The 11,635-nt window shown below is 38.1% G+C and overlaps 2 protein-coding genes across 3 annotated transcripts in view; one reads left to right on the top strand and one right to left on the bottom strand.

Moving 5' to 3' along the window:
• CHMP7 (charged multivesicular body protein 7) overlaps positions 1–204 on the bottom strand; it is a 24,644-nt gene extending 24,440 nt beyond the window's left edge. The window contains exon 1 of one of the 2 annotated variants that reach the window (XM_034436819.3): positions 1–204. This exon is cut by the window's left edge and continues 218 nt beyond it. In XM_034436819.3, coding sequence (XP_034292710.1) covers positions 1–72 — 72 coding nt within the window. In that variant the 5' untranslated portion in view covers positions 73–204. The other variant, XM_060693495.2, reaches the window with a different exon arrangement.
• A 2,553-nt stretch (positions 205–2,757) lies between these two features.
• The window catches only part of LOC132709896 (tumor necrosis factor receptor superfamily member 10A-like), an 81,369-nt gene continuing 72,491 nt past the window's right edge, over positions 2,758–11,635 (top strand). Inside the window, exon 1 of the mRNA XM_087875905.1 lies at positions 2,758–2,891. The gene's annotated coding sequence lies outside the window, so the exon portion shown is untranslated. The remainder of the gene's footprint in view (positions 2,892–11,635) is intronic.

The following is an 11,635-nucleotide window of genomic DNA, read 5'->3' as shown; positions in this document are numbered from 1 at the left end:
ATCCGTTTCCCACTCTAGCGGCAGGTCCCCTTCCGGGGCCGGCGCGACCCGCGCCTCCTCCGGGGAAGACATCTACGCGAGCCCCCGGCTTCTCACGGCCTAGCTACCCTTCGCCTGAACGGCCGTTCCCCCGACAGCGGAAAGCGCATGCGCGCGGAGACAAAAAAAAAAAACCGCCGACGTCACTGGGAGCGCAGAGATAGAAAAGTGCAGAGGTTTTTTTTTTTTAAAGCGGCCCGCCTTTTTTTCAAACCCAATGGGAAGGCAACTGAGAAAGGGCGCCCACATAGAGCTACGAAGAAGTCAAGATAATGACTTATAAATGAATTGGAATAAGATTGTAATATTTGGAATATCTTTAATTGTAACTATAGAAAATGCAACAATTTTTATTTATTTATTTATTATCATATTTATATACCGCCCTACTCCCAGGGGACTCAGGGCGGTGAACAGCCAAGGTAAAAATACAAATAACATACCAAAGTTAAAAGCTATTAAAAATAGATTAAATAATTTGGGCTCAAAAACAAATTTAAAAACATCCAATTTATGTAAAACATTTAAAACCCAATTTAATATTGGAACATTTTTAATTGTAATCTTGGAATTTAACTAAAAAATTGGAAATTATATTGTATTATGAATTCATTAGATTTACTGTTCAATTAAAAGTGATTAAAATATTGTTTGAAGCGGCACAAATATATATATATTTGAAAAAGTAATTGAAAGAGCCTTGGTGGAGCAGCGGACTAAAGTGCTGTTAAAGTAGCACTTAGCTGCCAGCTGCCTGCAATTACTGCGAGTTCAATTCTCACCAAGCTCAAGGTTGACTCAGCCTTCCATCCTTCCGAGGGAGGTAAAATGAGGACCCGGATTGTGGGGGCAATAAGCTGACTTTGTATAAAAAAAGAACACCGCTTAGGGGGGTGGGTGAAAGCCCTATTAAGCAGGTATATACAAAAGTATGAAGGCTATTGCTTAATGCATTGTAAGCTGCCCTGAGTCTCCGGAGAAGGGCGGCATATAAATCGAATCAATCAATCAATCAATCAATAAAATTGGATTTAAGATGTACAGTGCAAAGTAACTTGGTTTATTGTTTAATAAGAAGGACCACATATAAATTTGAAAAAGCAATGGAAAGGAATGATTGTAGTGTTATATATTTAAGGGGCTTTTAGTAAGATATTGGATTGTAATATCTGGAAAAGTTGACAAAGAAAAATATTTATGTTGTGAGATTTGGAATTTAAGGGTTTTAATTTGGAGAAAGAAAAGGGAAAAATTGAATTTGATTAAGATTAGAGATTAGGGCAAAGGGTAACATTGGTTAACAAAAATTAAAGAGAAAGATTATTACGGCAAACAGTGGAATATATAAATTATGTTGGAGATGACTAAAAACTAAAAATGGTGTAGGGGCTCCTGCTGCTTGGATGGGGGGTTAGACTAGATGACCTACAAGGTCCCTTCCAATCCAGTGCCTTTCAATTCTGTTATACCGTTACTTCATCTGAATCCTGCGAATTGTTTAAAGGAAAAGCATTAATATTTGTCACGTTCATTATACATAAACTGCAGGCTGTGGCGATGAAAAAGGGCCATGCAACAACAATCCTGCAATGTTGATTGTGGTTAATTACTGCAGTTTAAAAACGTGGCAAAACCATCTTTGCTCTGTCGGCAAAGTGCTTTTTTCAAAAGACATCTGGAGTTTGTATTTTTCCTTGAAGACATTTTGCTTCTCATCCAAGAAGCTTTTTCAGCTCTGACCTGTGCTTGGTCTAATTTCTCTGTCCCCTTTTCTATGAAAGGCCTTTAATTTATTTATTTATTTATTTATTTATTCAATTTATATACCGCCCTTCTCCTAGTGGACTCAGGACTCAGGCACAGCCAAAACTAAAATACATAACAATACAAAATTTAAAATTAATTAAAAGAATTATATACTTTGGCCCGAATTAAAACAGTGCGAATTAATGAATGCTCCCCCCCTTTTTTTTATTTAATTATATGCCGCCCTTCTCTAGAGACTCAGGGCGGCTTACAGTGCGTTAAGCAATTTTTAGTATCCTATTATGATTTCTGTTGATTGCTTATGTAGTATCCTATGACTAACACCTATGACTAACACCAAATGTTGCATCTTACGTTTTATGATGATTATATTTTATGATTATGATTATGCCTTCATTCTTTTGTATATTTTTTATACAAAGTCAGCTTATTGCCCCCACAAACCGAGTCCTTATTTTACCTACCTTAGAAAGGATGGAAGGCTGAGTCAACCTTGAGCCTGGCGAGATTCGAACTTACTTTAATTGCAGACAGCTGGTGTTAAATTACAGTGCCTTTGTCTGCAGAGATATCCCGGCTCTGCAGACCCTTCCCTTCCCTACTTCCCACAACTAGATAAAAGTGGGGTTTCCAAGACGAAGGGTCACACCTAACTAACCATGGTTTATTCAGTTAAGAATTGGAGGGGATGCCTTTGAATCCCAGCCCTATACGTTAGTCTGAGGCTGCAAGAGACAGACAACTGCTGCTCTCAGTGTGCATGCAGACAAGCTCCAACATTTATCCCCGATTCCCAGTGGCAAAGAGTTCCCACTTCAGCCTCATAAAGCCAAACCCAAACAAAATGAAAGAGAAAATGGAATTCAAACTTGCTGCAACCGTCCCTAACGGAACTTTCATTGCGAAAGTGAAATGTGAAAGCAGAAACATTTAAGAACAAGAAACATTTAAGAAGGAACGAACTGCATGAGGTGAGGGGGCTCTGATTTAGAAAAGTTAACAAAAGCACCAAGGGGAGCAGAAATCCAGCATGGGAATGCGGAGAATATCCTTTCCATTGTCCTTGGCTTCTCAAGGTCGTTGAGGTGAGTGAACTTTTCGGCTTCCTCTGAACTCTCTGTACAGCACAGGGACTGAGGGCAAGATTCAGTTTCCTGGTATTTTTATTTTCTTGCAAAATAACTCGGTTAGGTGGTGTATACTAACAGCTGTGATCAGTAATGAAAATTATCTTTCAGTTTTATACAGGGTGGATTTGATTTAAATCGAGTTGATTTAAATCACAATTTAAATCATGATTTAAATCACAATTTAAATCATGATTTAAATCACTAGTAAAAAGGATTGATTTAAATCAACTTGATTTAAATTGTAATTTTTAAAGAGCAACTGTCATCTCTGCTACTCCTTTGACCCACTGTTGACTCACCGATAGTCCCAGTGTTGCAGAATATACAACCTCACGCTACATAACTAAGCTCCATTTCATGCTGAATAAACTAAATTATTTATATATCTTAAATAGAAAACTATCTTACGATAGTTTTACCCCAAAAGTTTTTTATTAAAATAAATTCGATAAAAATAAAAAAAATCCGATTTAAATCAAAAAAATCTGATTTTTTTGATTTTTTTTTTTTAAAAATTGATTTTTATCCACCCTGGTTTTATAACATCCATGGAAACTCTGTGGATGGAGGCTTTCATTATAGACCTCTCTGCAATGCTGATCTTACCAGGGCAAAATTCTAGAGTTTCTGCAGTTAACAAGTGACCTCAAAAATGATCTTGATCAATTAAGATGATCCTGTATCCCTGATTCCTATGTTTTCAGATGAAATGGTTGAGCATAAGGAAGCCATTTTAAATTTCTGCCCTGCCTAACCGAAAGCGTGTGGGCTTGGTGGCTTACATGTTCCTTTTTTTAATTATATTCATCTTAAAAAAGACAACAGCCTTGTGGACGTTGAGTGAATTAATCAGATCTTGAATTATTTGCGGAAACTTCACACTTTTTGGAAGTTGGTCCCTGCTGCAGGGACCATCAGTTACACTCAAAAGTGATCTCTAGGGATCCCCAGAATAAAGATTACAAGCAGTGGTTTGTGGTTGGCTCTGGGACCCAAACATTGGAAGAAGAAAATCAGTTAAGAATGATAGACAGTGTTGGATGGGGTGGGGGAGGCATGTTATGTGTGCATTCCCTTTTGTTACACACATGCTCCTAAGTACAGCTTATGTCAATCACACACTCACAGCCACAACCAGTTCACTATCAAATGGACACTGAGGCATAACCCAGTAAGAATTTAAATAACAGCAATTTTATTGATTAAAATTTATTTTAAGTTTTAAATAAACAAGAGCCTGATAGTACAGTGGACTAAAGCGCTGTATTTAACATCTGCTGCTTGCAATTACTGCAAGTTCAAATCTCCCCAGGCTCAAGGTTGACTCAGCCTTCCATCCTTTCTAAGGTAGGTGAAATGAGGACCCAGATTGTGGGGGCAATAAGCTGACTTTGTATAAATATACAGAAGTATGAAGGCTATTGCTTAACGCATTGTAAGCCGCCCTGAGTCTCCGGAGAAGGGCGGCATATAAATTAAAGCAAAAAAAATAAAATAAAAATAAAAATAAAAAAAATAATAAGGCTGGTTCGATTGCAGTGGTGCTTATAATTAATTGAACAGCAAAACTTGACTTGTGACAATTGCCCTTTCCCACACATTCATCCATAACTTACCAACAGCTTTCTCACCCAGGCTGGCACTTTTTCACTTTTTCTTTTTCAGTGAAAAAGAGTGGGTGGGCTTCCAAGACTCCTTTTATCCCCCAAATAGCTTTGTTGATTCACAAAACTGATCACCGCTGATGGGATTTAGGGAAGGGGGGGCAACTATCTATTTAGGTACGGCTTTTTTGGTTTAGGTTACATTCTTGCATTGTTTCTTTAACAATGAATAAATAAATGAATAAATAAACAATGAATGCATAAAGTGGTCTTTAAGGGGTGTGCATAAGCCACCAGCTTGCCTACCTTCCCTGTCCTAATGTTCCCTTTTATTCGTATCCATTTCATGTTTTCATAATCATGTTTATACTTATATTTCTTATTTATTTATTTATTTATTTATTTATTTATTTATTTATTTATTTATTTATTTTATTCAATTTGTATCCCGCCCTTCTCCTAGTGGACTCAGGGCGGTGCACAGCCAGAACTAAAACACATACCAATACAAAATTTAAATTTTTTAAAAAAGAATTATATGACTTTGGCCCAAAATTTAAAACATTCAAATTAAAACCTATCTGTTATCTAATAACAGATAGGCCTGGCCTAACCTCTCTTTTAAACTTTTTAAACTTTTAAAATTCTTCAATTTTAAATTTGTCTTATGAATTTGGGGTGTTTTAAATTTCGTTTTCCGGGCCAATTATTTAATTGTATTTTAATGCTTTTTTAACATTTGTATTATATGTATTTTATCTGGCTGCTCACCGTCCTGAGTCCTTCGGGAGTAGGGCGGTATACAAATTCAATAAATAAAAAAAATAAATAAAAAAATAAAAATAATAGATGCTTGATGAAATAAATACATAAAATACATAAAATAAATAAATAGACTTCTTTATCTCTCTCCTGAATAGACAGGACTCCTGGCTATCCCTCTTGTTTCATCTTTAGGCATTGTAGCTTCAGCCTAATTTCACACTTTCCCTCCTGGAACCAAAGCAAACAGATCTGATTAATTCAGAATGTCTCTTAACCTTTTTTTTTTTTTTCTGGGATGGGCTGTCAAAGCAGTTTTCATAAACGTTCAAAATCTTATCTTTTTGCAGCCCCTTGTTTGCTAAAACCTGCTGAGATAAACTAATAAATGACAACAGAAGCAATAGGAAAATAGTAAGGGTAACATTAAAAAAACAAAACAAATTAAAAAGTTACATCTGAACCGTTTTCATAAAAACCAGAAGGTGGAGGGATGGGGTTCCCAATTTTTTAATTGATGTGTTATATCCCAGGTTTATTATTTTTTAAATAAATAACTCAAGGTGGTGAATATCTCTAATATTCCTCCCCCCTCCTATTTTTCCCTGCAACTGCACCTTAATCCCTACAATCAACTGGCCAGATTCATTATGAGATATGAGGATCCCTTGTACCAGATGTTTTTAAGTGTTGGACACACCCAAATGCATTTATTCTGAAACCAAGTTGTGGGTGTTCTCACAGAATTGCTGTCAGAGAGAGGGTTTGTTTATCCACAAAATGGTTGTCGGAGTGTGTGTGTGTGGCCAATCACAAAGTAGTCATTTCCAAAAAGTGATGAAATTGCTCCACAGCGTTGTCATTAAGAATCCACAAGTCAAAAAGAGGGCTGTGAAAATATTTACAGACCTCTCACATCCTGGACATAAACTATTTCAACTCCTACCCTCAAAACGACGCTATAGAGCACTGCACACCAGAACAACTAGACACAGGAACAGTTTTTTCCTGAACACTCTGCTAAACAAATAATTCCCTCAACACTGTCAAACTAAGTCTGCACTACTATTAATCTTCTCATCGTTCCCACCACCCATCTCCTTCCATTTATGACTGTAATTTTGTTGCTTGTATCCTTACGATTTATATTGATTGTCAAGTTTCTGAAAGCTGCTCTAATTAATTCATGAGCCATGATCCAAATTTCAAAGGAAATATAGCCATTTATTAGGAGCAACATTCCGGCAATACTCGGATGCAGTTAGGACTGATTCTACGTAGATTTACGTTCCCCTATGACCCTGTCTCTTCCCTCCTCTCTGGCCATGTCATAAATCACATTCTCCAATTAACCACTTTGGCTGGCTGTGAAACCTAACACCCTCTTTCTGATTGCGGTCAGAAAGAATGTATGGAATTCACTTCAGTTCTCCCTCCCTCCTGCTCATGGCAACTTGAAAGCTTTGCAAGTTGACATTGATATTGTTTCCCGATTGCTTATGTGTACCCTTTGACTATCATTAAGTGTTGTACCTTATGATTCTTGACAAATGTATCTTTTCGTTTATGTACACCGAGAGCTTATGCACCAAGAGAAATTCCTTGTGTGTCCAATCACACTTGGCCAATAAAGAATTCTATTCTATTCTATTCTATTCTATTCTATTCTATTCTATTCTATTCTATTCTATTCTATTCTATTCTCTAGCCAGCTAGCACACATAATCCATTTTTTGGGGGGAAACACTATTGGCTATTTTGAGGGGAATCATAAGTCAATGGTTGATGTTTTCTTCTTGTAAACCAGATGGAGTAGATATTGTTGGATTTTAAATGGGCAGCTCTTCTTACGGTGTGGTTTTCAGGATGATCATTTTGGTGGAATCCAGAAATGTGTTAATTTTTCATTAGTTGATTTTTCAAATGATTTACTGTTGGGGATAAATGAGAAATGTAAAAAAAAAATAATACTCTGCTTTGGAAGAAGTCAGCTTTTTTTTTCTATAACAAATTGTCCCATCCCTTCTAAAAAAGCGTGTCTTGATAAATATGCTAGTTTTGTGGCCGCTGAAGAAATAGTCAGGCACAGGAAGGTTTTTGTGGCTCCCGGGGTTTTCTTTTCTGTGGGAAATGGGTCCAAATGGCTCTTTGCGTGTTTAAGGTTGCAGACCCCTGCTATAGACATATTTCTTACCATGTTCAAAGAATCTTATTCAAGTTCATTTTAAAATTAAAATACATTTTAAAATACTTAAAATCTTTACTTTACTTACTCAGTATTACTGGCATACTTAGCAGGAAATACTTTCTAATGTCTCAAACAATAGAAGTCTTATGATTTCCCCTACAATTTGTTGAATAAGCTGAGTCATTGCTGTTTGAAAAAAAATTGTTGGGTACATGTTTCAAGTTTTTTTTTCCTGTCCTCTGTGAAAATATTGAACGTTTCTTGTTTAGTTTACTTTATTATCATTGCACCTCGTACAACGAAATTAAATGCCATCCTTCAGTGTACATCATACATAAGAAAATTATAACACAGACACACATCCTTCACATTCTATACAATTGAATTGAAAACCCCTGATATTGCATTAGTATTGCACTATAAAGTAGAATTCAGTATAGTTAGTGCCCTGGGATAGAAGCTGTTATTCAGCCTATTTGTCCTTGTTTTTATTATCCTGTACCGTCTTCCAGATGGTAATAGTTCAAAAAAAAAAAAAAGGGGGGGGGGTGTCCAGGATGAGATGGATCTTTAAGAATGTTTTGAACTTTCTTAAGGCAGTGGGAGCTATAAAGCTCTCCCAAGGAGGGGAGAGGGCACTTAGTCATTACACTCACTTAGTCATTACAAGACACAATTAGTCCCAAAACAAACCTATTTTATTATAACAGCTGAGAATTAGTTCATTCCCAGCTTAGTCCAAATTAATTCCAAAACAAGTCTTTCAGAAAAAGTCCTTCGGGCTTATCACAAAGCTTTATCTTCTTTGGCACCCTGCCAAAGGCCTTTCTTGCCAAAGCCCCACAAAGTTCAGAAATAAGAGACGCCGACTGGAAACAGATTTAGCAACGTTGCTTTCCTACAAAGAGCCCAAGAGCCTTTGCTGCTCTTTTAAGCCTTATGGAAGGGGCCAATCATCTCCTGGCCTTACTCCCGAGTCATCCCTTTTGCTTTAGCTGCTGTTGCCTTCTGGCAGCTCTGCTCATGCATGCACTAGGAACAGGCTCCTCCTGTTCCTCTGCCTCTCTGCTGTCCGACTCTGAAGGCTCTGGAGTCCGCACATCACTCCGAGATGGCCCTGGCCCCATCTCTGCCTCTGACACAGAGCCCTCGTCTAGGCCTTACCCAGACTCCAGGACTGGCCCATGGTCCTCCCCAGCCTCCTCACTGTCTGACTTGGCTGCCAGCTCTGCAGGCCGCCAGTGGATCACAAACACCTCTGGGCAATGATGTCAACCCTCTGGAGCGCCAATAGGTTGTCAATAGGTTCTAAAGCATTTCCAAGTCAAGAAAAATATTTCTTGCCTAAGGATATTTATTAAGTAAGGCTGCCAGATCTGGGTTGGAAAAATCTGGCTTCTAATGCATGCAGAGATTTGCTAAATTTGCAGTTTAATTTGCTAATACTGTACTGGATTGGGCAATGCCACACAAATTTCCACAGGTCTTTTTGAGGGTGAGGGAGAGAAAAGAACGGCCCATTTGCAGAAAAGGAGGAGTCATGTTATTCTCATCCAACAACGATGCATATGACATACCTCTGTTTCTCTGTGGTTTGCCACATCCGGAGAGCTACTAGTTCCCCAATCCTGAATGTGAGATGCTTGCTTTTCAACAGTATTACAATGCTATAATGATTCTGCACTCACTCAAGCACTGAATTCTCACATTACCGTATTTTTCAGAGTATAAGATACACTGGAGTATAAGGCGCACCTACCTTTTTTGGTGAGGAACAGAAGAAAAAGAAATCTCCCTCTGCCTCTGTGCAATTTTGCCTCGTTGCAGCAAACAGCCTGCTTTACTTTCATTTTCGTTTTCAGCATAGCTTGATTAGCACAAGGAAAAAAAAATCTGCTCCAGCAATTTACCTCTTTGCAGCAAGCAGCAGAGCCCTGCTCAAAACAGCTGAGAGCAAATCAGCTGAGAGTTGGGAGGCCTATCCAAACAACTTGTGCTAATTAGGCTGTGCTGAAGCTGAAAGGAGCTGTTTTTTCTTGCTGTTTGCTTGCAAGGAGGTAACTGCTGGGAGGCAGAGGCCAAAGGGTGGGGGCCAATGGGTGGGCGGGGCTACATTCGGTGTATAAGATGCACCTAAATTTTCACCCCCTTTTAGGGGGGAAAAAGGTGTGTTTTATACTCTGAAAAATACGGTAGGTTAAAATATAAACTGGTTGAGTTTATTTTTATTGTATTTATTTCATCAAGCATTAGATAACAGATATAAGTATAAACACAATTATGAATACATGAGATGGATACAAATGAAAGGAGACAGTAGGACAGGGATGGTAGGCACGCTGGTGCGCTTATGCACGCCCCTTACAGACCTCTTAGGAATGGGGTGAGGTCAACAGTAGACAGTCTAAGGTTAAAGTTTTGGGGGTTTGGGGAAGAAACTACAGAGTCAGGTAGTGCATTCCAGGCATTGACCACTCTGTTGCTGAAGTCACATTTTCTGCAATCGAGTTTGGAGCGGTTTACCTTGAGTTTGTATCTATTATTTGCTCGTGTATTGTTGTGGTTGACACAACAGACATGAGTTTGGGCAATCCCCAAGTGGGGAGAAAGACATGGAAACATGGAGGCTGATTGGAAAGATGGTTTATTGATGGTCAGGACCACATGGGTTTGAAATCCTGGGCAGCTGACCACCTGGAGTTGTGAGTGAGAGTTATTTATACCTTCTCTTGGGCCTTGCCCTTGAGCTTCCTGTGCAAGGAATGTATTATATTGGTCGTGGCACTTCACACCAGAACAACTAGACACAAGAACAGTTTTTTCCTCAAATGTCATCCCTCTCAACACTGTCAAACTAGTTACTAAGTCTGCACTACTATTAATCTTCTCATCGTTCCTATCACCCATCTCCCTCCACTTATGACTGTATGACTGTAACCTTGTTGCTTGTATCCTTACGATTTATATTGACTGTTTCCTAGTATGATTTGATTGCTTATTTGTACCCTACGACTATCATTAAGTGTTGTACCTTATGATACTTGACAAATGTCTCTTTTCTTTTATGAACACTGAGAGTGTATGCACCAAAGACAAATTCCTTGTGTGTCCAATCACATCTGGCCAATAAAGAATCCTATCCTATCCTATCCTATCCTATCCTATCCTATCCTATCCTATCCTATCCTATCCTATCCTATCGCTGTTCTAATTCTATTCTATTCTGTTCTGTTCTGTTCTGTTCTGTTCTGTTCTATTCTATTCTATTCTATTCTATTCTATTCTATTCTATTCTATTCTATTGATTCTTGATTAATGTATCTTGTCCTTTTATGTACACTGAGAGCAAATGCACCAAAGACAAATTCCTTGTGTGTCCAATCACACTTGGCCAATAAAGAATTCTATTCTATTCTATTCTATTCTATTCTATTCTATTCTATTCTATTCTATTCTATTCTATTCTATTCTATTCTATTCTAGGGGTCACTGCTAACTTTGTAGGCTATCTGAGTCCCAGGCTTGGTTGAAGTTTGCTGGACAATGCAATGTCCCCAGGTGATTTTGTGATGCACTGAGCCCTGCATTAGATAAAAGATAATCCTATAATGGCCTGAAGAGGTCATGTCTTAATCCCATCACTCTGGAGCTGAAGGTCTTTTGTCTTGTAGATAGGCTGGCCCAGACCTGCTGGGGCGATTAAGAAAGGTGGGGCTGATTTCCAAGAGCATGTTTCTCCTTTAGGGAAATATACTATTCTGCCTTTTATAATATTTCCCAAAACGTTTCATTCTTCTAGGAGAGGGGCGGGTTCTAACTTTCTACACAGGACACCGTGGAGGACAGGGCAGCCTAGCATGATCCATGAAGTTGCAAAGAGTCGGACACAATTCAGCAGCTAAACCATAATATTCACTGGCAATAAATTTACGCTGGTGGCCTTTGAGGTGCTGCAGGACTAGAAATAACATTCTTTGTACTTTGTACTTTGTACTTTTGCTATTATTTATATTTAGTATAGTGTATATATATATGTGTGTGTGTACACACACACACATATATATATGTATATATATATATGTGTGTGTGTGTGTGTATAGTTAATATTTCGGGTTTCTTCCCGTGTAATTGTGGATATATCCCTA

The sequence above is a fragment of the Pantherophis guttatus genome, chromosome 9, assembly GCF_059756535.1.
Source record: "Pantherophis guttatus breed Tessera chromosome 9, ASM5975653v1, whole genome shotgun sequence".
Lineage (NCBI taxonomy): Eukaryota > Metazoa > Chordata > Lepidosauria > Squamata > Colubridae > Pantherophis > Pantherophis guttatus.
This window is presented reverse-complemented; position numbering and strand designations above follow the sequence as displayed.